The sequence below is a fragment of the Barbus barbus genome (genome assembly GCF_936440315.1).
Source record: "Barbus barbus genome assembly, chromosome: 38".
Lineage (NCBI taxonomy): Eukaryota > Metazoa > Chordata > Actinopteri > Cypriniformes > Cyprinidae > Barbus > Barbus barbus.
Genome location: NC_136716.1, coordinates 22,016,851 through 22,043,708, shown reverse-complemented (window position 1 = coordinate 22,043,708; position 26,858 = coordinate 22,016,851). Strand labels below are relative to the sequence as shown.

The 26,858-nt window shown below is 37.5% G+C and overlaps 1 protein-coding gene across 1 annotated transcript in view; it reads right to left on the bottom strand.

The window, feature by feature from the left end:
- Nucleotides 1–21,455, bottom strand: part of LOC306858040 (protoheme IX farnesyltransferase, mitochondrial-like) — a 40,443-nt gene extending 18,988 nt beyond the window's left edge. The window contains exons 1-4 of the mRNA XM_079398400.1: nt 21,324–21,455; nt 20,404–20,546; nt 19,822–20,098; nt 19,190–19,314 (exon numbers count right to left, since the gene is read on the bottom strand). Coding sequence (XP_079254526.1) covers nt 19,190–19,314; nt 19,822–20,098; nt 20,404–20,546; nt 21,324–21,381 — 603 coding nt within the window. The 5' untranslated portion in view covers nt 21,382–21,455. The remainder of the gene's footprint in view (nt 1–19,189; nt 19,315–19,821; nt 20,099–20,403; nt 20,547–21,323) is intronic.
- Between the last annotated feature and the right edge of the window lie 5,403 nt (nt 21,456–26,858).

The following is a 26,858-nucleotide window of genomic DNA, read 5'->3' as shown; positions in this document are numbered from 1 at the left end:
TGGGGGCCTCAGATTAACCCTGTATAAAAAAAACTGAAAAGAAAAAAGGAGCTCATCTCCTCTGACCAATTCTGAAACCATCAAGGAACCACTGGAGAAGCGTTTGAATTATTCATGCCTGAAGAACAGTGCCATCCAAGCTAACAGATGGTTTTGAAGAGCTTGACTACGTGCAAAGAGTTTGTCAACCTCTGTCCACTCTCGCTTCATGCCTTCGACCCTGGAGACCCTTTCCACTCTTCTTCTCATCCCCTAGTCAGGCTTCTCGAAAGCAATGTCAGGCTGTTAGCTCTGCTGTCAGGTCCTCTGAGTAAGTTGTCAACCATCTGTCGCCATTAAAAAAAGCAAAATGGTTCTTGTCAGAGGGAAAGCAGATTAGCGAGGACGGCAGAATGACGCTTCGCTATGGAACGATGAAAGGAAACAAAACCAGTTATAGGACAGTGGATAGTGCGAATTAAAAGCCAAGAAAAAAATAGCAATGGTCAATTAGGCGTATGAAAGAAAAACAGCTGCCAGATGCTACGAGACATCATGTAGAGCAACAATGGATTCAAATCGGAAATGCTCAACTCTCCCACACATTTTGAGGTTAGCCTCCTTTTGACGCATTTTTTTGGGACTCAATTAATAGGTCTAGTGGTTAATGGACAGGAATTCATAAACCTCTAAAGCTCGACCACACACAGGATATGGCCAATCAGCAAATCATAAGTAGAACAGGACTCACAGACTCAGGCCTCAAAAGAGACTTCATACATAGTTGCCTCTTCCGATGGGTAGCCAGTCGATGCACACTAGATATCTGAACTTATATGATTCCAGCCTTGTAGCACTTGCATTTCCTGTAATCTGATGTAATGATCTGATATTCATCAAACAGGCTTTTTTTTTTACCTAAGTGCACCAGTGTCATCATGAAATCAATGACGAACATGTTGAAGAAATGCCAGTGGGAAGGTTCAGAAGATGTGAAGAAAACGCACAGCACGGCCGATCCCCTAGATGGATGGAGAAACAGAAATCGCTTTCATCACCTGCCTGTAATGAGAGCAGTCTCCTGAAACTAACGACAGCTGGCTGTTTAGTGCTTTTGTGTTCCCTGGATTAAGCGAAACAACAGATAAAAGACAGAAAACCCTTCAAAACGAACAAATAAAAGAAATGGCTAAACACTCTAAAGCCTCCCGGCATTGGAAAGAAGAAAGCAGTGTAAGGATTTCAAAGAATTAAACTCAAAGAAACAGTTCTTAGAAATAAAACATGAAAAAGAAAAATATGGTAAAAAAAAAGACATTAAGTTCATAAGTGCCATCTGTGAATAAGAAGCAAAAAGATGATAAATACAAGAACAGTGTTAACTTCAAATGAAAAACACAGGACACTGAAAATGCAACAGTCAAAGTATCACACTAAAGAGGGTGAATACATCTACATTTGATATGTAGCTGGAAAAAACGGCCACCAAACAGAGTAAGATGAAGTCGATCCTGCTCACTGTCATGCTTTAATCCTAAAGTAGCTTCGTGAAGACACATGCAAAGATCACAGGAAGGAATTAGCACATGCACAAATTATATTTTTAGTTAAAATAGTATTTTTGATAGTGACATCACACATTAAACGATTGACAATTTGACATTTTAAATATGACATTTGAACATATTCAAGACTTCAGACTTTAAAACTCAGCAGTCTAATAATCTCTTTAATAACAATGAGTACATATCTTTTAAGATGGTCAAGCTGAGTAGTTAATACCTTGATATCTGTGTGTACTAGGGATGCCACAATTCTCAATATAATATTGAACCGTTCGGTACGACATCCACGGTTCAATACGCGCTTGTGAATTGCGGTTTTTTCGGTTTTACGTTTAAATAATTTATGTGCGTTTTATTTCTCTCCGAATTGACTGTTTGTGTGTGCCTGTAAGTCTACGAGCTGAGATGAGGAAACTCCTTCCCGCGAGTGAATATTCAATCATATGCTCTAAAGTTAGGGGGCGCTTAACCATCATTCCACACTTTAACATGGCGAGCGGCGGTGAAGTGAGGCAACAGTACGAGGAAGCGCCGGCGTCTTTCAAATCCGCGATGTGGAGACATTTCGGTTTTGCCGTTGAGTATAATCAAAGACTATAGAATACCTAAGACATGTCACTCGTATTGTTTTAAATGGGGAAAAATGCAACGCTCAATATGGCCGCTCAATCGCAAGAAGCCCCGCCTTCTGAATGAAAGAACCAATCGTTAATCAGTAAAGTCAGCGCGTCACTGCAGCTGCCGTTAGAAGTCCCGGTTGCTATAGAAACAGTCAGCGCTCTGAGACTCGCGCTCAGGACTGCGCATGCGCACTGGCTGATCTAGCCTGAGAAATAAGCTTTTTATAACGCTATTTGAGCAAAAGAAACAACAAATTTATGTGTTCCTCAGTTGTACATGGGCTACCAGCAGCTCTAAGATTTCAGTGTTAATTTTTTATTTATTATACAATACACTAGGAACTAGTGTAGGCTACTGTTCTTGGCTTTTAAGTAAAATAAAGGAGCATTGCAATAAATCGTTTTTTTTTTTTTCTCCTTAACCTCTTACTGTTCCTATTGCCTAAGCATAGAATAACAAAAAAAACACTTATGTGTCAAGCCATCAGAACCGAACCGAACCGAAAACCGTGTTAAAAAACCGAGGTATGTATTGAACCGTAGGCTAACTGTATTGTTGCATCCCTAGTGTGTACACTGAATGGGACATATACTGCATTCTTCTATTAAAAAGCATTTTCCCTTAGCTAATAATGGTTTAGAATGGCATGTGTAAAACAGACACTGACTCAGCTTGTCTGGAGTCACAAAGTATCACCACAAATACAGGCCCGCAGGTGAGTCATGCACTAAAAACACAGTCTGCCAATGGCTTCTTCCGCTAAAAAAACTCACTACCACACCTTTTAAACCTCTTACAGAGACAATAATCAACAATTATACCACTCAAGTCAGGCAAACGTGACACGGTTTCATGATAACACACTAGATGTCAACAAATCAACTGCACAAAAATCAAAGTGAACTTGAACAAGTGCGGATGTCAAGCTGATGAGGGAGACTGAATCATACAGGTGGCTTTTGATCAATTCAAACCCCAAGAATGTGCATTTATAAACTCTTAAAATCGGTTAAATGGATACACAGCCTTTAAAATGCTGGATATTTCAATGTGGTCAAGATGATTAGCAGGAACAGCTACTCCTTTATGTTGAGAGCTACTATTAGTCAAAAAGCTTGCTTTTGCCAAAGCATGCAAAATAACAAACCAGCAACTGTAATTGACAACAAAGTGTGCAATTATTACTAAATGCAAGTTGGGTGCCACATTGGACTTCAAGAACAGAACCATTTTAAATTGCTCATCACAAAACAGCTCTTAAAAGCACTGATCCAGGATGCGCAAGTTATTATAAAGCAAGACAAATATTGCACAAAGTTCAATTTGGCACGCTGCCGTTCCACAACATCTGAAAGATATGTTTACCTATGGAAATAGAAAAATAAAAGCTGTTCTGTTCATATCGTTCCCAGGTTTTGCTAATGGAGAGAATCTCAACAATATAACTTATATAATATAAGATGCCTAGTCATACATACGATTTTGTGGCATTGGCAACCAACTCTTGCAAGTTAAAAATCAGCATTCAACAAGCTTGTGAGTATGGTGCTAACAGGGCTGCTTTTGTAAATTAGTTACGCATCTCAGTACTAAACAAAGTGTTTCTATCGCTGTTGGCTGCTACCTTCATTCGGAAGCAAAGACAAGTAGACTTAGTAAACACCTAGTTTTAAGCAGCTAACATTGGACAAACCAAGACCTTTGAAATGGGCTGGCATTTCTTAATTGATAAATGTTTTTAATGAATAAACCTCTCACACCACTACTCAACACTAGCATTATGAAATCATATAAATGCTCTTGTGAGGTAAACAAAAAAATGGCTGGCAAAATAACACATTATTCCTCAAATGACAGACGTCACTACCCTTAATTTCAATTTCCTCCTATTTTTTCGCTGCCCACTATTACTTTAAATTACAGTGTTGTTTAGGTACTCGGACCAGCATATAGGCTACAAATGAAACGCCTAATTTTTCAAATCATTTTGTTCTAAGAAAGAACATTGGCACCAAATGGAAATCCCAAAAACAGCAGCAGCTCATTTGGACGTGTCTAATACCTGCTCTTCTTGCAGGACACGAAAAAGTGTTCATATACAGGCACAGATGGGTTTTCAATGGTTTTCAACATCCAAAACTTGTGAACCAGTAAACAACTACTTTAGCATGAGACGCAGAGCGATTTGATGGTTGTATGATTTCTTACTTGATGCAATCTTTTATACTAAAGACTGGAATACACTACATGACTTTTGCACCACATTTTCCCCCCAATTTACAGTCTGGAAGAGTCAATTGCCGAAAGTCAGAGCCAGTCTGCAGATTTTGGACCGTCTGAGTCAATGTATTTCAGCATCAGAATATAATTCCAACAAAAGCATATCAAACATATTTGTGTTTGTTGCATTCAGAAAAGCTTCAAAGTCTGATAGTGTGTGATCCTCAATGGTTTTTGCATTATACAGACAGAGTTTTTCTCTGTAGCCATTTACAAAGTCGGCAAGCGTATGATGCCTACAGTTTTACAGATTTGTTCAGAAATTGTGTAGTTTATTCCAACCTTGAAATGTAATTATGACTAGGGTTGCAAAATGTTGGAAAATTTCCAGTTAATTTTGGAAAGTTTCTGGAAATTTTCCACCCCTTTGCAACCCTAATTATGACATACAGCATTCATGAACTTTAACCTCAAAAGTGCATAACAATATTCTGGTTGATCTAAGACGGCCAAAGCTCTCCTTAGTATGAAGAAGTGTATGATCCTAATGGACAAAGTTGCCCAAGAAATCAGATCTGCCTCCGCATTTGTGGCAATCCTAGTCAGCCAGAGACTGCTTTGCGTGGGAGTTTCCCCAAAAATGTACTGAAATCCACTAAATGCTGATTAATTGGTCAACAAAGACCATGCAATATCAGCAGGCCCATGTCTAGACCTGTAACCTCAGCTAACATGAACATGAACCGCATGCTAAGCTCTTCTCTTGTGTTGATGTGTACTCTTCGGAGAGGATTGTGGTAAATAAAGGATGATGAAGTGATGAGAGCGGGGTGAGACATCTCGCGTGCGAGGGTGCCAGCACAGTGTGAAAACCCCTTTGATCAAACGCGCCGACGATGTACGGCTCCAACTGAAGGAGTGAATCACCTGGGGAAGGTTTTTTGTCCTTCCTTTGTCAAGATCCCGTCTGGTTTTGACTCCACATCCTCACAGGTAAAGTCAATGAAGCCTCACAGACATGCAAACAAGTCTCACATGGGTGAATGCCTAAACCACGAGGACCACGAGAAAAGACAAACCACAAGAGCACCAGCAAACCTACACATGCTTGAAAGTCTGAATAAATATAATGTAGCCCAATGTAGAGGATAATTCTTTGGCGTCACCACGACTTTTGACTTTAAATGAGGTCAAGGGATATCAAAACTGACACTGGTAGAGCAGATTACCCTGTCCCATAAAGAAATGTGTGATTATGAAAGCCTCACCAAAATCGTATCGCTGTGACATGGCATTCATTTGGCTTCTGCAAGACCTTTGAGCAACTCCTAACCCGAAAAGCACTTTCATCAAGCCACAATAAACAGGCAGCAGTACGCATGACCAGGGCTCTGAACCGGTTCGAGGAACGAAAAATCTAATTTTATAGTTCCGAACAGAATCTAAAATTTGAAATGGCCATTAACCGGTTAATAACGTTATTTTATCTAGGGATGCAACGATACCATCCTGAATAATAATGTAATAAGTAATGCATCCCTAATTTTATGGTTCCATTTAATATTTGAAATTTGCTGTCAACTAATCAGGAATTTAAGTAGTACAGACTATGCAAATGTGATGCTGACATCCAGCGAGTGAAATGCCCGCCCGCGCTCAGCTGTGAACTCTAGTCGCAATGGCAATGAATTCTGCTACCATCTGTTTTAATGGGAGGTAGCAAAATCTGACAGGATAGCACAAATCGTCAGAACACCGGCGTTAAGAGTTTATCCAACGACAGTGTAAGATGGAATCAACAGATCTTACGCACATGCGGCGCTTCTGTGAATGGAGAAAACACAATAAAAGTATAGGCTTACATAAAAAGGAATATATATGCCTATACACTAAATATATTTCACGTCAATCATTGACAGATTAACCAAACAAAAGAAAAAAAAAATATGCTGAGTTAGGCCTACGGTTCATTGTGACGCATTCCAACGTTCTCGGAAAGGAAAACGAAACGGCAGAAAGTAGTTTTCTTTATTTTGCAAAAGCTTTACAGTTTTATTTTATAGTTTTATTTGTTTTGCAATAGCTTGACAGTTTTGAATGATGTCTTGCATCTGTATAACCAACCAGTGTTGGTATGACCATATCGCGCTGGCGCCTCACATGCACAAAGACACATATTTTTGCAACATTGCAGCCAGTTCATTATCAAAATAAAATACAGTTAAAGGAACGTGTAAAAAGTTACAGTGCTCCGTTGTCCAATCTGTTGTGTTCAGCGTGACCACCGCCTCACTGCTGTTATTGCCGATGTGAAGGATGATGTTTTACATCGATGAAAGTAAAAGCCGATAAATAATATTTTAGTATACGTCGAGAATATGGAAACATTTGGATTCAGGCCGCAATTTTATACAAGTAGCGTTTTTTTTTTTATTTGCAGCAAACATTTTTAAATATCTTAAAATACTTTAATGTCTTTAAAGCATTAATATGTATTTTTCTTTTGTTTAGTAGCCTACATTTAGAAATTAAAAAATCTAGAAAAGATGATGCTGTATTGGCTGTGACTAAGCACAGCAGGTTAAGATACCATCTCTTTCTGTTTTTTTTTTTCTTTCTCTTTTTGTGTAAAGAAAACACTGCACTTTATTATTATTATTGATATAGGCAAAAACTATTTTAAAAATAACGGTATTAACCGTTATTCTTTCTACTCTAACCGGTTTCGGAACGGTAATAATACAAAGGAACGCAGGAAAGGAAAGGTTAAAATATTGATTCTGCTCAGTGTGAACCAATTGACTTTTTTTTCCATTTTCAAGCCCTGTGCATGACGTGCAATGCCAATATTGCCAAGGGCGTGATCTGTAACATTACATGTTATTTTATTCATGTGCTGCTTCCTGGGGAGAGAAAAGTTATTCTTGTTATTCTTATTTACAGTGGTTCAATTTTAATTAAATCTTTTATTTATTTTAAATTATATATAATATTTATTAATATATATATATATATAAACAATTAATAATTAAATTAATACTATTAAACTATGAATCAATATTAAAAAAAAATTATATTACTGGTACTGACTTGCAATATTGGAAATATCATGAAACTGAACATCAGCTTTTTGGAGAGAACTGTAATATTGATACACCCTAATGAGTGTTTCTTCCCAGAATGAAATTATGTGCAACCTTCATAATCTTCCTCAAATTGCAGTAGACTTTGCCATAAACAGCTTGGTTCCCAGAAAGTGATGGAATATCCCTAATATGCTTCTCTAATTTCAATATGCAAAAAAAAATGAAACCCAACCTAACTGGTGAATAAATTACAGTATCAAATTTCCTGTGACAAAACCTTGTTTTGTGGCTGACATTTACTAGAACAATACCGCAGCTCAAGCACGTGATCATATGGAGCCATAGTGAAGAGTTTGACATAGATTGACAACCTGCGGATCGCAGAGACCGGGGAAAATTAACTATTAAACAGCAGCCTCTGTTTAAATATTCATTCTTATCCTGAACACCGTGAAATAGGCCATTGAACAGCCTGTGTGCCACCGTGCCATCTGATCAGAGATCGCCCACTGATTAAGAGTCTGTCTTTTCACACCACCCTCCCCAACGGATTCAAAGCTTACGGCAGAAATGAAAGCGGAGGCGATTCATCCCTATTGTTAAGGAAGGAGTGTTAAACAGGCTCTCAATTTAAGCATCTATTAAATGGAGGGATCACCTTGGAGTTAATTCCTTCCTCAGACACGTTTTCACCTCCGAAAAAGGTGGCCTCGCTTCGAGCGTTCATTCGTCGTGATGGCAAGAATGCACTTTCAAGGAGCTGGTCACATTGTACAGTGGAACTAATGTGATTACTGACAGGAATAAAAGATTCATAAATAACTGATATAGAAGTACAGCATGAACCCTTAAGAGAACACCACGGGCACTTTTTGGGCAAACTTAACAGCATTGACTCCAAAATGTCAAAAACATTAAAAGGAACTGAACGGGACGTCTTTAAAGAGCTGCTCAAGTGCCAGCCGGTCTTGCTTTGAGGATGCAATAGCAGTAAAACTACAGACCACAATGTCGTCATGCTGGTGGAATTTGCAACCCGTTTGAAAATGTATCATCTGTCACTGCATATCATGGGGCAACAGATAAAACTGCAAGATGGGGTGCTTCAAAACGAGACGGGCTGGAGCGATGTCTTAGGGGCATCTGGTTACAACTTAAGGCTCCTCCAGAGGTTGTACACAGCAGCGTGGGACCCCTAATGTGAAGAACGATGGTAACACAGGTCCTGAGGGACAGAAAGAGCTGTCAAGAATGCCAGAGCTTTAACCGATGGGTCCAGAGAGGGAGGAATTACAACTCAAAACTTTAGATATGTGGCCCAAATTAAGATTCAAAAGATGCTGTCAGCTAATATGAGATTAGACTTCAACTAGAAGTGAACTGTAGTTGGTATTAAATAAATATAATATAACTACAGACATTTATGTATAACAAATATATACACTATGATCCAAAAGTTTACGGTCGGTCAGTATTTTATTTAATTTTTTAAGCAAGGGTGCATTACATTGATCAAAAGTGACAGTAAATACATTTATAAAACTGCAAAAGTTCGCTATTTCAAAACAATGCTGTTCTTCTGAGCTTTCTATTCATCCAAGAATCCTGAAATAGTGTGCTACGATTCTCACAAAAATATTAAGCAGCAAATATTAAACAACTGTTTTCAACATTGATAAGAAGAAATGTTACTTGAGCACTAAATTAACATCTCAGAATGATTTCTGAAGACTGGAGAAATGGCAGCTGAAAATTCAGCTTTGCCTTCACAGAAATAAAATGCATATACGCACGCACACACACACACATATATATGCAAGAGTTCACTGGCAACCAAAATCCACACTGATATATAAGATGTGTTTCTGAGAGGGTAATTGCAATATGCAAAACAATTTTGAGACTACATCAATGTAAGATTTTAATGATAGTCATCAAAACATAAACAAAGCTGCTCATTCCTCTCAAGTTTTATGTTCCAATATTTCCCTCCAATTTTCTCTCTCGCTCTCACTCGGTTACAGTACATTGCTTCTGAAGCAGCCACCCTATGCATGCAAATATGGATTTTAAAAATGCATGGAAACTACAAGCAGGCGACAATCACTCTTCTGTCTATGTCACACAAGATTAAGAGCAAGCTGCCTGCAGTCAGAACAAGAAGCCTCGTGGGATAGCGGAGGCCTTCAGTTCCCGTATCTACAGGAAACCCTATGTGGAAAAACATTCTGTGCTGTCAGATATGGAGATGGGATTACTTGGCTTCCATGTGATGAGTCCTGTTCTTGTTGATCTGACGACATTAGGACGTTTTTCTTTATAGATTAGGCATTAAAATGTCATAGCATGCCTCATTAGAGAACAGCGAATCGGTCTGAATAGGTACAAAAACACAATCAGAGAACTATTACAATTAACATTATTACTGGAAGCAGAAACAAAGACGCTGAGCACTTGTACAACCCTGATCAAACGCAGAATAAAACAGGAATTAATGTTTTCCAGAGCCATAAATTACTTCAAAGGGTGATTTGATATGCTGCTTCTCGAAGTCACGCTTTTAAATTTGCATCTGAATATCTCTCGAGAGCTCCTCATATGAAGAAGGTGCAGAACCTCCTGAAGGTTTAGATCATGTTATATGAATTTCCGAGATCATTTCAACATGGAAACTCCAGAATTAACGATGAACATGTTTAAATGTTTTAGAGATAATTAACGTCACTGCAAAAAGGTCCAAAGCAACATATAATCTACGGAGATGGGATAGGGCTATTAAGAAGATTAAATAATCAAGTATAATTATACTCAGGTTTTATTCTTCTTAGATCTTAAACTTGTTCAAGAAAGAGATGAGATCATTAACAATCATTAAATGTACAGTGTGAGAATGATTCTTAACCATCCTGACACGTTTCATCTTTCTTCTTTTGGTCTCCGTATATACTTAGATATTTTGGGTAAGAATTAAATCTCAACTAATAAACATGCACCCTAAAAATAATAGTAATATAAAAAAATGATATAAAAATGGCAATAATAACATAATTAGAATGTCACATAAATAGTCTTTAAGAAAAGTGATAGTCTTTAATAAAAGGTTTCTTAACACTGTCTAGTTGACTAGTCTCTCAGACAACCCACCCACTAGTTGACAAAAACATGTAATAAAAAAGACAGGCAACAAAAGTGAGGTGAGGCATAGAGACGGGGTCAAGGAACTAGGTGTGTTTTGCTTCGGCTTGTCAGACGCTTGCCATCCTCTGACGACCCACCGCACACTCACACCCGTCTATCCCAACAGGAGATATGACACAAAACCACCCCTGAAATACCAGGACAGGATTTACAAAAACAACACTGAGTTGACACCTCACAAAAAAGGCAGTGGGAAAAATGTCCTTGTTGTCAAGAGGCTGCACAAGAAGTATTTTCTTTGCTGTGGCCCCTTCACCCGACTGCTGATTTCTAACCTTTAACTTGAAAAAAAAGCCACTTTGGACTCAATTATCAAATTAAGCGGAATTCAGAGTAAAGTTTTCATAGCAATCAACAGAACGCCCATGAAGCTCTATCTAGGCTGACCTCAAAGCTACATCATCACATCGGCAGATTAAGACATTAATGTATTCATTATAAAATGTGGATTGCGTGAAGCAGCATTGTTTAAAAGGTGAAGTATGAAACTTCTGGAACACCAGTTTGATCAGTCAATACAGCGACACTGAAACAGCCAATGCCGTGTGGGGAAGGCATGACTGCATTTCAGTATATCAAACAGTACAAAACTGGTGCTAGCAACAATAAATTCATATGTTCAATTGCCGGATTAAAACACCTAGACTGCATTTCAAATGAAAGTTTGTCATACACAACTGTTCACATGTTTGGGATTAGTAAGTTTTTTATTTCTTAAGTAATTAATACTTTATTTTTATTCAGCAAATAAGCATTAAATTTATCAAAAGTGACAGTTCAGACATAATTTTACAAGACATCCAAACTTCACAAAAGATTTCCATTTACAAAAGATTAAAAAAATTCTACTCATCAAAGATGGCCCTGAAAATAAACAAAAAAATATCATAGTTTTCAACATTGATAACAATAAGAAATGCTTCCTGACCAGTAAATTAGCATTTTAGAATTATTTCTGAAGGATAATGTGACAAAAAAAAAAAAATCGATATAAACAAATAGAAAACCGTTATTTAAAAAAAATGTGGTATTTCACAATATTACTATTTTACTATATTTTTTTATTAAATAAATGCAGCCTTGGTGAGTATATAAAAGACTTCTTTTAAAAATGTATTTACCAACCCCAAAATTTAGAACGGTAGAATTAAGGTAATTATAAGGAACTGTCTACCTGTCTGTCCATCCACTGGAGAAACACTTCTACATTTTCTTCAGGAAACATATAAAACCCAATTATTACTGCAATTCTGTTTAGTGCCACTAGTGGTGCAGAAATCACTGTAACTTTAAAAATGTAAATGCGTTGAAAGATCCAAACCCAAAATCACAAAAGACGTAACTGTATGTGACATATAGAGATACAACTGAACATGTTGTCCCTTGGCGGAATGCAGTATCAACTTTGGCTGGCCATTGTTAGGGGATTCTGGGTTTTTACAGCATTCCTGACAGTTTCCAAACAAGGTTACACTGAAATAAGAAACCACAAAATTGCAATGTGACTTCAGGAAATACTCCAAGGAACCAAAGGCTAAAAGCTACAGCCACTGAATCCCAGGCCTATCATTCTCATCTCAAAGTAAATCTCATCACAGTCACAAGGAAACACAAACGGAGACGAACTAGACTGGCTCCTGAGATGCCAAAAATCAACTGCTTGGTGTCTGTTGTTCAATCCGCAGGCAGCAGAGCTTAAAGGGATCCACCTTTACTTTGATTTGTTTGTTGTATGTTTAGTGGACTCTACAAGTTTAAAAAGGATCATCTTTGATCATGGCAAACCGCACGGGGGTGGCAGGGATGTTTTATAACGGGAGAAAAAAAAACTGGCACCACATCTAAGGACGTCATTCTTCTTTTATTTTCCTCTCTGGAGTTATAAAAACCCAAAGGATGAGTTAAGAGCGGAGATCAGTTACCGCCAGGTATGGGTGTGCCCAAGACCTGTCACATTACACAAGATGAGTCAGGACAAGAAGAATGAGATCAGAGAGTTTCTACAATGACCACATGGCACTTGATTTGTGGCGCAGTTCTACCAGCTGCTCGGTTTTACTAAGAAAACAACAAAAACAAAGCTGCTCTTCACGAAGAACGAACAGCGTTCATCACATAGATGGCACTTAGAATAAACGCAATACAATCAGAACGGCTTTCATTAGCCATGTGTAACGCAGAACTGTGTCAGAAGGGTATACGCACCAGGAATTTGTCTTTGTACAAGCTGCTAGCGGATACGATGACAATCACGTCACAGTTTCTGCATGCATACAGAGCTCTTAGACTTCAAAAAGCGCTTGAGGCTTCAGGTACAAAAAGACAGACTGTATACAATATCTCTGTTATTCTGACGCACTGTATTTGCACAGCGTAAACAAATCTGCCATCAGGTACCCAGCGTAATTTACATCCAATTAGGGATGTCAATTTTCCACAATCGATCGTCAATTAATCGATTAATCGTTAACCTTAATACTGCAAAATGCATCTATTGCAGTAGCATATGTGCCCTTGAGGATGTGCAAATGCCAGTCAAAACGCCAGCTTCCTCACCCGAATGAAAGGGTTTTTTGTCTGAGTAAAAGGCTAGTAGCAGGATCGTAAAATGAATGGATGTGATTATGATCATTTGATAAAATGAAGAGAGAGCACCGTAGTTGCGCACGGGATCATTATACTTTGTGGGCTGTTTCATATTCTGTCACGGAGACCGCTGAATGCGCCTTTTTAAATGGTTTCATGGTGCTCGTGGTTTTATTTTAAAATATCGTTGCAATGTTTGCAATTGACATTATCGGGATTTAAAATAAAACGATCCCAAACGCAAGTACGGCGCACGGGGCTGTGACGTGCGGTCAGTGATCCGTTTCCAAAACCACCGGCGTTGCAATTTTAATGCGAGTATTATGACACAAGTGAGGTACAAAACTTTGTTAATAAGAGAAATAATTGGTTAGCAGGCAAATGTTACATCGCGACCATGCTTTTGGATTCATGCCGCTCGAGCGCATACATTTAAACCAAGCCATACGCAGCTTTGTGTTCTGTTTTGCCGGATGGTCATGAATGTAATTTATTTATTGTTTATTTTCCCAAATCCTCACTGTCTCACCCTCTAGATTTGCAGGTTTATTTTATTGTTGTTTTAATCGCATCTCTTACTGTGGTAAACGTGGGGGGAAATGAAAAATTTTGTGGCCATGAATTAAGAATCCGTTACTATGTCTTAAATTGCTCCCGCATTTAAATTCATGGGTTTTCTAGGGAACAAATTATTGAAACCTGGACAGTGGCCACAAATTAATATGTCGGAGAAACGAATTAACAAGTTGTATGAATGAATAGCCTAGTATCTGTCCTGCTCGCGTGTGCGCAGCCCTGTCAAAGCAATGTTGCCTTTTAGATTAAAACTCATGATTTTGGTGTCGATCTGATTTACAGGATTTTTTGCATATGATTTTTGGCCAGTATGTATGGTTTTCGGATTTGTCATTGTGTTTTCTGAATTGTGATTTGTTTTGCACTTCTCGGCCACCGTAAGTATGACTGTATAAATGTGTCAGTTGGTAAAAGCGTTGCTAAACCATCAATATATTTGACCCATAACACGTAGACCAGACAACTTTAAATATCTTTAAACCAAAGATTAACAATAAAACATTAAGTAAAATATAATAATGTTGAGTAAATTTTAAGAAAATACAAAGTGGGATTAATCACAAACAAGACAAGAAAGAAAATTTAATGATTTTTTACAGTATAGTGTCTCTCATTTTTAACTTTGTGTTAATGTAACAATATACACATACAAAATAATAATATATAATAGATAAAATGATCAAATGCTTTTAACTTTGTTCTGTTATAATATAATATAATATGTCCGTGTTCCAAAAAAGAGAAAATAATTCTAATTAAATTCACCTAATAATCCAAAATTACCTTGTGTGTCTATTTTTAGCAACAATGCTTTGAAAATCCAGCAAAAAAACACATATATATATATATATATATATATATATATATATATATATATATACATATATATATAAATATACACATATATATATATATATATACACATATATATACATATATATACACATATATACACATATATATACATATATATACACATATATATACATATACACATACATATACATATATATATATACATATATATACACTCACCTAAAGGATTATTAGGAACACCTGTTCAATTTCTCATTAATGCAATTATCTAATCAACCAATCACATGGCAGTTGCTTCAATGCATTTAGGGGTGTGGTCCTGGTCAAGACAATCTCCTGAACTCCAAACTGAATGTCAGAATGGGAAAGAAAGGTGATTTAAGCAATTTTGAGCGTGGCATGGTTGTTGGTGCCAGACGGGCCGGTCTGAGTATTTCACAATCTGCTCAGTTACTGGGATTTTCACGCACAACCATTTCTAGGGTTTACAAAGAATGGTGTGAAAAGGCAAAAACATCCAGTATGCGGCAGTCCTGTGGGCGAAAATGCCTTGTTGATGCTAGAGGTCAGAGGAGAATGGGCCGACTGATTCAAGCTGATAGAAGTGCAAATTTGACTGAAATAACCACTCGTTACAACCGAGGTATGCAGCAAAGCATTTGTGAAGCCACAACACGCACAACCTTGAGGCGGATGGGCTACAACAGCAGAAAACCCCACCGGGTACCACTCATCTCCACTACAAATAGGAAAAAGAGGCTACAATTTGCACGAGCTCACCAAAATTGGACGGTTGAAGACTGGAAAAATGTTGCCTGGTCTGATGAGTCTCGATTTCTGTTGAGACATTCAGATGGTAGAGTCAGAATTTGGCGTAAACAGAATGAGAACATGGATCCATCATGCCTTGTTACCACTGTGCAGGCTGGTGGTGGTGGTGTAATGGTGTGGGGGATGTTTTCTTGGCACACTTTAGGCCCCTTAGTGCCAATTGGGCATCGTTTAAATGCCACGGCCTACCTGCGCATTGTTTCTGACCATGTCCATCCCTTTATGACCACCATGTACCCATCCTCTGATGGCTACTTCCAGCAGGATAATGCACCATGTCACAAAGGTCAAATCATTTCAAATTGGTTTCTTGAACATGACAATGAGTTCCTTGTACTAAAATGCCCCCCACAGTCACCAGATCTCAACCAAATAGAGCATCTTTGGGATGTGGTGGAACGGGAGCTTCGTGCCCTGGATGTGCATCCCACAAATCTCCATCAACTGAAAGATGCTATCCTATCAATATGGGCCAACATTTCTAAAGAATGCTCTCAGCACCTTGTTGAATCAATGCCACGTAGAATTAAGGCAGTTCTGAAGGCGAAAGGGGGTCAAACACAGTATTAGTATGGTGTTCCTAATAATCCTTTAGGTGAGTGTATATGTGTTACAATCATATTACATATGATTTTGGTCATACCACACACCCCTTCTGGCTACTATGACACACTACTAAGGCTGCAGTTAAATGTGTTCACATCCGCCACGCGAAGCCAAGCTACAACTCTGAGTAGGAGGCAAGACAGAGAGGCCAGACACAGGCTCTGTAACGTGTGGAGTGAAGACTCCGTGCAAATGCCAATCACTTGCCACAAGAAAGCCAGCTCCACAGTCTATGGATTAAATGTCCTCTGAAGCCACAGAAAGCCTATTAGTCTCAGACTGAACCTTCAGAAACACTTGCAGAAGTCACAAGGCCTTCTAGACAATACAGAGCAAAGTAAACCTAAGTATGCATTAGAAATATCCAAGTTCCACTTAAATAATAAAACTACCATCTGATATCTGTGTTTCAACATGCTTTTTGGGCATATAAAAGCACACGTGATTGATGAACCTGTTTGAAGAACTCCATCCCTCCTCACAGTTCCTGCTCAATTAGAACTTCAAAGACGGCACATCAAACACAACAAATTTACAGAGCATCCATCTGTCCGCCTTCACTCGCGCCGCGTTTGACCGCTACCTCAGACTCTTAGACCTTGTATCCATTTCAGTGTTAAACACACTTAAAGACCAGGTGAGCCCTGATTTTAACTTGCGCAAAGATGTCAATTACAGCTAATCAACCTTTTCTACATTTCTATAACTTCAAAAATGACTTGGAGAATGAGTTGGCTTCTTCGCAGTAAGATTTCTTTAAACCTTTCATGCCTATCCAAGTTTTTCCCCCAAGTTTTTAACTCATCTACTGGATGAATTACTAATTTAGTATCAATTCAAAGGTGCACAGTCTGTCATTCAACAGCATTCTGACACCTTTTAATCATCAAAATATATTGTTTTATATATTTCATTTTATGCATATATATTAGATATATATATATTTTTTTTTTTCAAATAAATGCTATTCTTTTGAACTTTCTATTCAAAGTATCCTGAAAAAAAAGTTTCCACAAAAATACTAAACAGTACATGTTTCCAAATGTATAATAATAAATGTTTCTTGAGCACCAAATCAGTATATTAAAACAATATCTGAAGGATCATGTGACACTCAAAATTAAAATGCTAAAAAAACAAAACAAAAAAATAAACTTTTTTTTTTCCATCGCAGGTACAAATTACATTTTAACATTAAAACAGAAAATAGTTATTTTAAACTGTTATAATAGTTCAATACTTTATTGTACTTATGATCAAATAAATCAGGTAGCAGTGGATAAAATCTAGTCAAACATGTAAGCCAAACACACACCTATGCCATGTAGGAATATCACAGAAAAAGGTTAGCAATCAATCATGAAGTGGCCTATGAGATAACCTGAATCGTTGAAGGCATTTATGCCCAATCTGAGAAGCAAATATTTGCTTGTACGTTTCTGCACCATCTAAGCTTCAGGTAAGAAAGTCCACCAGCATGTGACACAAGGTCGGGAAAAGAGAACAATGCAACGAGTAAGTGCACTACAGAGACGTCACTAAAAAAGAAAAAGGTCCAAGTGTACAAACCTTCCTGCTAAAAACAGGTAATCGGGTGAACTCAGCCAGGGTTGGGCTCGGCCCAGTGGTGTCACTGTGACCTTCAACAAATTCCAGGCCACGCCTGGGTATTGGTCAAGAAGCCACAGGCGTTAAAATGAGTTGATGAAACAGTCTTCAATCTGGCTAATGAGTCACGAAGAGCATTACTGTACAGAACATACTCTGTTTGGAGCAGAAAGCTCATTACGGATGGAGCAAAACACAGCGTATGCAACCGCTCTCTGTTTCTTCTCATTCTAGCCTGGCAAATTCTTTAATCTGAAAAACATCAGAGCGGCACAGCTAATCTGGCCTATTGTATTTTTTAGACACACAGCAGGAGTGGAATGTAAAAGATTCTACAATTGGCTCACTTAAGCGCTGATTTCTTTTCTTTCTCTCTAAACTAACGACAAAGTGCACTGTGAGAGCCCATATCGAGTGCTTGTGTCCCGTGTTTGTGTAACACAATGAAACTCTGCTGGGCATTGCAGGACTCACTGAAGTCAAGCCAACGCTGCAATGAGACTTCATCCATTTAGCTGTACACAAGCAAAACAATAGGAAAAATCAACAGACCGCCAAGTAGGCAATTACTCTGACTGGAATGCTTGTGCAGAGTCGAGGTTAAGTACCAAAACTAGCGGGTAATACATTTCTAACCATCTACAACTGGATTTGTGTGGTCTGCCCTGGGCTTGCATCAACACATCTAGCCAAACTCTGGTCATCACATTTTTTAGATGTCAGATGTCTACTTTTGCAATCAAACCACGGTAAAAGCTACAATGCAAGTACATTTGTATTAGTGTGAAAATAAAGGCCATTGCTAGTGAAATATCTAGACAACAACCAAAAAATAATAATTGTACACAGTACTCACTCCAGTTCCATAAAATTCAGTATTAGACTGAATTAGACTATTTTCAGAATTAGACTATAAGCAGCAGCAAATGTTCAGGATGATAAAGCACATTTTACCTCCAAATTCTTATTACTATAACGTTTCAGTAACTGTCTCACTTATTTAATTAATTAAAGTTAATTAATTGTATTATTTAAAATATTAATACTACAATGTATAAAAGTAATATTTTTGAAATAAATAAAATTATTAACTTTTTTGTTTTAATTAATTGTTTTTGTTACTGTAATAGAAAAAATAAAATAAAATAATGCTGAAATTAATCATCATTAAAAAATAAGCGAGACAGTAACAGAAACGTTATAAGAATTTGGAGGTAAATGTGCTTTATCATTCTGAAGCAGGGAAACGATTATCCTAAAATTAATTCTGCAATACAAAAGAAAACTACATCTACACAAAGATCTAGAGGTACACAACATCAGACATGTACAGCTTTTAATATACACATGCACAAATGTGCAGGCAATGAAGTGATCTAACACTTGCTAGTTTGTTCCAGCTGGACGTCAGATCACTTGGCATCATATAATGTGTTTGGTCCAGTCACGGTCTGCTGAGTGTGCAGTTATTTTATGAATGTGCATGGGGTGACTGACCTGATTGATGGAATTGGCTGTACAGGAAGAGAGACCCGTTCCAACTGAAGCCAACAAAAAAGTGACGGGGTCAAAGGGCACTGGAGCCATGGCATAGCCAGCAGCTGCCGTAGTAACCACAAGAGCTATGGACAAAAAGAAAGAGCAAAGTTACCAAATAGCTTATTGATTTAGTTAAAACAGGAACTGCAGTTTCAGCAAAAATATAATGACAGAAGTAAATTAAAAATAATGAACAAAAGTAAAAGTGATAAAAAAATGCTATTAAATTTAAGACTCAATCTAAGAAGAGTCAGAAGAATGTTAGCTAGATGTCATCAGGTTATTAGACATCAATAAATGTTCTGCTATCATTTCACTAAAAGTTGTCAGAAGTATAATTTCCAGCATATTATGCAAGTTAATTATGCAGAACAAATAAGTGGAATGCTTATCACATAAAATATTATTATTTTGGAAATTGCACAGCCTATGTCAGTGCTTTTTTTTTAAGCATCACATTTAACTTTCCATGAACTTCATGATCAGCAGTTTAGCTTTGATTACTGCATAAGTAACTACATATTGCTCAATTAAAAGTATGTATCTTATACTGCAATATGACTTTGATTTATACAAAATACATATCATACCTGTTAATTTAAGTTTGGAGAGCCGTGCGTAAATCCCTGGTAAATCACTGTATTCAACCTTCAACTCCTTCCATTGCCGGGCCTCCAAGCGGGCTGCCCTAACCGCTTCTGGTTCAACCGGGTCACATGGCAGCACCACAGTACCTGGTTCAGGCTTTAAGGCTGGGATCTGCTGAACCTGACTGACCACAGAATCATCTCGATCGTCCAGCACAGAGGCAACAGGATCCTGCTTAGGTCTCGCTCTCTGGCAGAGACCGCTGCTGCTCTTCACATACTGTGGGAAGAGGGAAGAAATATGGCTATGACATTTGATGGATTTCAATTTAATCAGTTAATTATGCTAAAATGGGAAGATGCACAGAATTTGAATATGCATAATGTAATTTGCAGTAATTTAACGAATAATTGAGTAAAATAATATTACATAGAAATAGTATTCCCCTGCAAAAGTATTATAAGAGAGTTGTCTCAAAAAAATGCTACATAATATCAATAATGTCTATAAATAGATCATTTTAGAGCTGGATTGCCTTGGTCAGTGTATTACTGGTTATGCATCCACAAAGGCTATACCTATACCTGTCTCTTCAGAAAGCAGAGATGCTGGAACGTGATCCATTCTGCTTGATTTTTCCTGCAGAGCTGAATCAGACTCCTGGCACTCATATGACTCCTAGCCACATTTGTAATGAGCTTCTGCTGCACGCTGACACCAACCAAACCTTCAACAAGACAAGACATTAATTCATACTGACATTCATTTTAATTAATGCTGTCAACAACAACAAAAACACAATGAGAAATATTAATTCAAAGGTAAGAAATACAGCAGGGGTGCCACTATACACGAAAATGTCCTACCTGTTCATATCTTAATTTTTACCTTTATATTTGTGTATAGAAACAAAGTTTGGAGTATTTTTTTAAAGCGAGAAAAAAAAAATTATGAATGTGAAACTTTCCTATTAGAAATACCAGTTGCATAAGAAATGCTTAATCTTTATCAACTCAGTGGTTGTCGGAGTGTATCACTATGTCATCTCGACTCAATTTACTAGATATTTGACAACTTCACAGTGATGTCAAGCCAAATAACACATAGCATCATATCAAAACTGACACCTGCAACACTCACGAGGACACAATACAGCAGTTTTTATAATATAAACAATATTTGCAGGACAGTCTCATAGATAGATAGATTTACAGACATAAGACTACATGATTATACAATGGGCAATGTAACTCAAATGATTTGTATCAAGCAATATGCACAAAGCAGAGCAGAAAATACTTCTATGTCTACGTCAGTGCATGTAGTTACGGGGATTTCTTTTAAAATATGGTCATGTCGTGTAAACTGTGATGTTATTTTAAGGTCATGCTGCTGCAGTAGCGCTTCGGCGGCTAGGCTAACCGGTTAGCAAAATGCCAAAATACCACCTCGGAACGAGCGAAAGCTCACATATGCCTCATTAACATGATATAGTTATTAATACCATCACGTGGAAGGCATTTCCAGACTCCCGTCAGTCTACTACATGGTGTTTTGTACATGTTCCTCAAGCGAACGACCGGCTGCCGCTGAGTCTCCTTCACATGCTGCAGCGCGCCATCTTGACCTCGCTGTGAAGAGTAGTGTTTCCTGTCACGTGTGTCCTGCTGGAAGGCACGTGCACGCGCGCGAAGCAAAGTACAATGTGAGCATTAAATTACAAGTACTGTGGCAATCCTAGAAAACTATCTTAAGTGTTTTTAATGATAAAAAATAAAGCTAATGAATGAAAGATATATATAAATATGTGTTAGCCGTGTGAATTACAACAGTATGAGAATTATTAGTTATTTGCCTGCAGCTGTGGCCTTTTCTGATTCAATAGATTCCTTTATAATTATGATTAAGTTATGATGCACACTTTATTTTAGTCAAGACTACTCAAATAACTTGAAAATGAAGGAAACATTACTTTATGTACAAATGTGTGGCTATTAAAATCTAAAAATACAATAATATATTATGGATGGGCTACCAAGACCTGCAATGGTCTTCTATCTTATTGCATGTCTTGTATGTGATTCGTAATTTCCTAATACCGATACAGTAGTTTGCAACATCTGATAACCCCGTATGATGATTCAGCCTGTTTGTAAGAGCAACAGAAATACTGTTGTCTGTTAAAGATCTCCTAATAAGATCAATTTCCATTTTATCAGTAAATACACTCAGACATTTCTTGATGATCTTGAATATTTTCCTCCAGTATTAAAGGCCTGATGGTTGAAACCCGCCATCCAAACCCATTTCCCTGATTCATCTCATTCATTACAGCACTTCCTGGCCTGCCCTCCCATCCTCTCCTAGCAGATTGCATGATCTAATCTCACCCCCCTATCCAGATGCAGCGCTGATGAATGTCAGCAATGCCCAGCGGTACGTTCTAACAGCCACAGATCATGAGCTCTATTCAGCTCCCACAGACAGGAGTTGTGCAACAAGAAGGGATTGCAGCTTTGACCCTGTGAACTTTTTTGAGAGTGGTTTGATTCGAGGTGCATGCTATTGTGCTGGTAGGTTTTGTCTCACTTGAAATCCCACTACAAGAAAATAATAAATGAGCCTGCAGCACTTTACAATAGTGCAGCTGATTTGTGTGTACATGTAGTTTTTGTTTGTTTTAATTGTAATCATATAAAGTTTTGCATGTGTGTACATACAATACAATACATATATTGACCTAATATGCTTAAACGAGTGCCCTAAAAAGTTGCACAATATGACATAATCATACCCAAGAAACAATTTGATGTTTAATTTGTAGTTATTGGCAGATTTTGGAATAATTAGATTTCACTATGGATTGGCTGCCAAGTAAATCATAACTAAATAACAGACAAAATGTCCTGCTGATTTTATGGTTGTTTAGAATAAAAACGTTTAATAAATAAATATGTAATAATAATAATATATTTTATATTTTATTATATATTAAATATAACACACAAAAAAAGTCAGGACTGGTCTTACACACTGTAGTAAGATATTAGTTCATAATAATGATTAATTATTATTGGAGTTAAATAATTATACACAAGCTTTTCAGGCTTTTTTATTATAAAGGAAATAATAATAATAAAACTTAAAAAAAAATGTCAGATAAGTATCTCTGTGCTAAAGTTGTTTGACCTTTCCTGATGAAATACAAAAAAAAAATCAGTGTCATTCAGTCGGATTCATTGTTGTTTTGCTCCACGATTTGCAGCAATTCATGTAATCTGATTCCCCAAGAATAACATCATTTGCGTGCTTGTTGACAATGCATTGAATGGAAAAATGAGGATGAGAAAATAAGCTCAGGAAATTGTTTGTTTATTATAATAGATGTCCATAGTGACAAATCTGATTGGACACTTGTAATTATCAGCAAGAAATATTCATCATTTATAAGAAGAGACTGTAAAAACTGATATTATTCACTTTATACAATCAAAATCGAGTTGACTGAATTGCCTTCACAAAGACAATATGGTAAACATGTGGTAATGGTTCTCATTGTGTCCTCATGTGCCATTTGTAACCAAGGATGCTAATCAAGAATGCTCACACTCTTTGTTCTTCTAGACTACTTCTAAGTGCTTCCCTCAGCCTTCAGAACAGACATCTACAATGACTATTGTCATATAGAGGTGTATGATAATTGAATTAGATGCTCCATAGGGTAAAGACTATAGATATAGGGAGGTCATAATGCTAGACATGCCTCCACATCCTGCTCAGCACAAGGTCTTCAGCTTTGACCAACCTGAGAGGCAGATGGCCTGGAGGGCTTCAGAACAATGCAGCCTGATTGGGTGGATCTGCTTAACACACGGCGCTTTTCAGAGCCCACAGACAGAGGTCTCATCCACTGTGGTGGTCTTTCATCATGTCAGAATGTAGCATCTTGAGATAGACTGTAAGCATTCTTTCAGGCCAAGGAGAGAGAAAAGAAGACACACGAACAAAGGGACTGTGACTGAAATATACTGAAGGGTGTCTGTTGGGGTCACGCACTGATGGAAGAGATATATGATACGATGTACAATAGTGTTCAAGATTTTATTTATGAAAGCAATTTGTGTTTATGCTGGAGCAAATATATATGCCTATTGCCTACAACTATTTGCTAACGCACAGCATCAATTAGAATGGCAAAAACAATACCCCACCCCCCTGAAAGAAAGAAAGAAAGAAAGAAAGAAAGAAAGAAAGAAAGAAAGAAAGAAAGAAAGAAAGAAAGAGAGATTTGCATGAGGTGTATTTTCTATGTTCTTCTGAGTTCAAATACACTCTAAAATGTATGGAAGCCCATTACACAATAAGAAAAATAAAAAAGGTAACTGACTTTTTATCTCACAATTCTGACTTTTTTCTCACAATTGTGAGATATAAACTTGCAATTGCAAGTTATAAAGTCAGAATTGAGAGATATTAACTCACAATTCTGAGAAATAAAGTCAGAATTGCGATATATAGTGACTTTTTTCTCATAATTGCGGGATATAAACAAAATTGTGAGAAATAAAGTCAGAATTGTGAGTTATAAAGTCCAATTTTGAGGGGGGGGGGGGGGGTACTGATATGTTCTCAGAATTGCCTGTTTACATCGCACAATTCTGACTTAATTCACAATTGCATCTTATAAAGTCAAAATTGTGAGATATAAACTAGCAATTATGAGAGAAAAAAGTCAGCATTGCGAGTTTATATCTAAAAATTCTGACTTAATAACTCGCAAAAATAGTCATTGGGGTTTGAAAGATTTGTGAACAATTACTGTAGATAGAAATTAGGTAGACCCTCCCTGGGTTACTTAAAATTTTCAATTATGTAGCTTTGAACTAAACTTTTTTGTTAATCAGCACAGGACTTGGCATTTGTTGGTGCAATGGAATGGTGGCATGTTAAAACAATTGTGAGTAACCCCGGGCCCCAGGTAGTGTAAGCCGAGCCCTAAAGGGCCATTAGAGGACCCTTAAAGATTGGGAAACCATAACTTCTCTGCGCAAACTTGTCTGCACCCCTTTTTAATCAGTCAAAGTTATTTTTTATGATTGTTTACTTGTTGGGAACAGGAGACCAGGCAAAGCAGATGCAATGCAAAACATCCCAACTGCTCCCATAAACTGCTCATCCCAATAAGCACCAGGTCCCATGACCTGTCATCACTCTTGCTCACCCATTCATGATTTACACACTCTGTCCCTGTGGGTTTAAAAACTTGCACTAATCCTTCAGGGATGGCCGTTTGAACTGCCGTGGAAGCTGACCAAAGTGAGGGAGGATAAAACCGAAATCCAAGACAGACAGCCCCACAAAATTGCGAGCAGAAACAGATGCAGGGAAGCTCCTGTGTTTATAATTGATTTTCAAGGGCAGCGTCTTGTTGTCAGAGTTTGTCTAACAAGCTTTCGCCTGGCGCCCTGGTGCTCGTCAACCATAAGGCGTCAGATGCGCCGGCCCCTCCTTTCTTCATACCAGGATCAGGCTGTGGAATGAGATTATTTTAAGAGATAGTCCTGAAGTCTCATCTATGGATAAAAACAGGGGCGTGTTAAAGGGATAGTTCATCTAAAAATTTAATTTGCCATCATTTACTCACCTTCATATCAATCCAAATTTGTATGGATTATTTTTATTTTATTTTTTATTTTGAATGTCAAAGTACCCAAAACTTTTAAGATCCAAAATAAGACACACACTGTTCATAAGTTTTTTTAAAGGCTACACAATTGCTTGATCAAAAATACAGTAACAACTGAAATATTATGAAATGTTATTATAATTTATAATAAATGACGTGAGTTTTCAGAAGCCATTACTCCAGTCTTCAGTGTCACATGATCCTTCACAAATCATTTAATAGTTGTGCTGCTTAATATTTTTGTGAAAATCGTGATACTTTGTTTCCAAGGATTCTTTAATGAAAATCATAATACCTACATGTATATGAAACAGAAATGGTTTGTAATATTATACGTCTTTACAGCCACTTTTAATCAATTTAATGCATTCTTGGTGAATAAAGATATTAATTTATTTTAAACACTGTGTGAAATGAGTGAAATTGGCTTGATTGGTATAGATATTGAAACCTTCACTTACTCTCACATCAAAATATTGTTCATATTTAAAGTTTTTCTATACGTTCTTTGAATAATACTTTGATTTTATTTAAGAGTGATGAACATTCCAGTCATATTTTAGGGAAACACTTACATATTGTGGAGCCACATGTATTTCCAGCCCCTACGTCTTTGTGCTATGTGTTTACGTCCGAGCTCATGCTTTCTTTGTGAGACTCAAGGGCTAAGCCAGTAATTGGCCATGGATCATCAATCTTACAAAGCTTTTCACCCAAACTTGTGAGAAGACCGATGAAACTGAGTTGCCAGCAAGCAGGCCCTGGGTGGAGCGATCAAGCAAATGTGTGGTCTTTGAGAAACCACAATGTCGGGTCCTACTGAGTCCACCTGGCTTATGTCACATAACCCGTTCTTTGTGTCAAATGTATATGAGACACTTCATGTCCCTTTGAGGACACATGGCAAGCAGACAGATAGGCAGGCACATTGTTTGCATAGGGCTGGGTGGAACACAGACCTGTCTCGATCATCAAAAGAGTTCCTCTCTGCTTATATTACACAAATGTCTTTAGTAAGGTTTCTGTGCCGTGCATGAAACTGAAAATGTCTTGAGAATTTCAACGTGAAGAAAAATGACTTCAATCCAGTCCGCATTTAAGGTTTCTGTCTGATTTATTGACTGCGTTAGAGTGTTAGGCAGCGTTGTCTTTCATTTTGCATTTTCTTTCTTAATGGATTTGGGGTTCTTGTTGTTGGTAAATGAAAAAGAAGGGAATTCAGTTGCCGGAAGCCATATTTACAAAGCTATCAAGCCATTTAGTCCAGCATGAGGTCAGTCGAACCTTAGCAGTTGTTTTCAGACTGTATTGGGTTTAGCTGAACTCTGGATGTCCACGGTTTGGCCTCCTCAG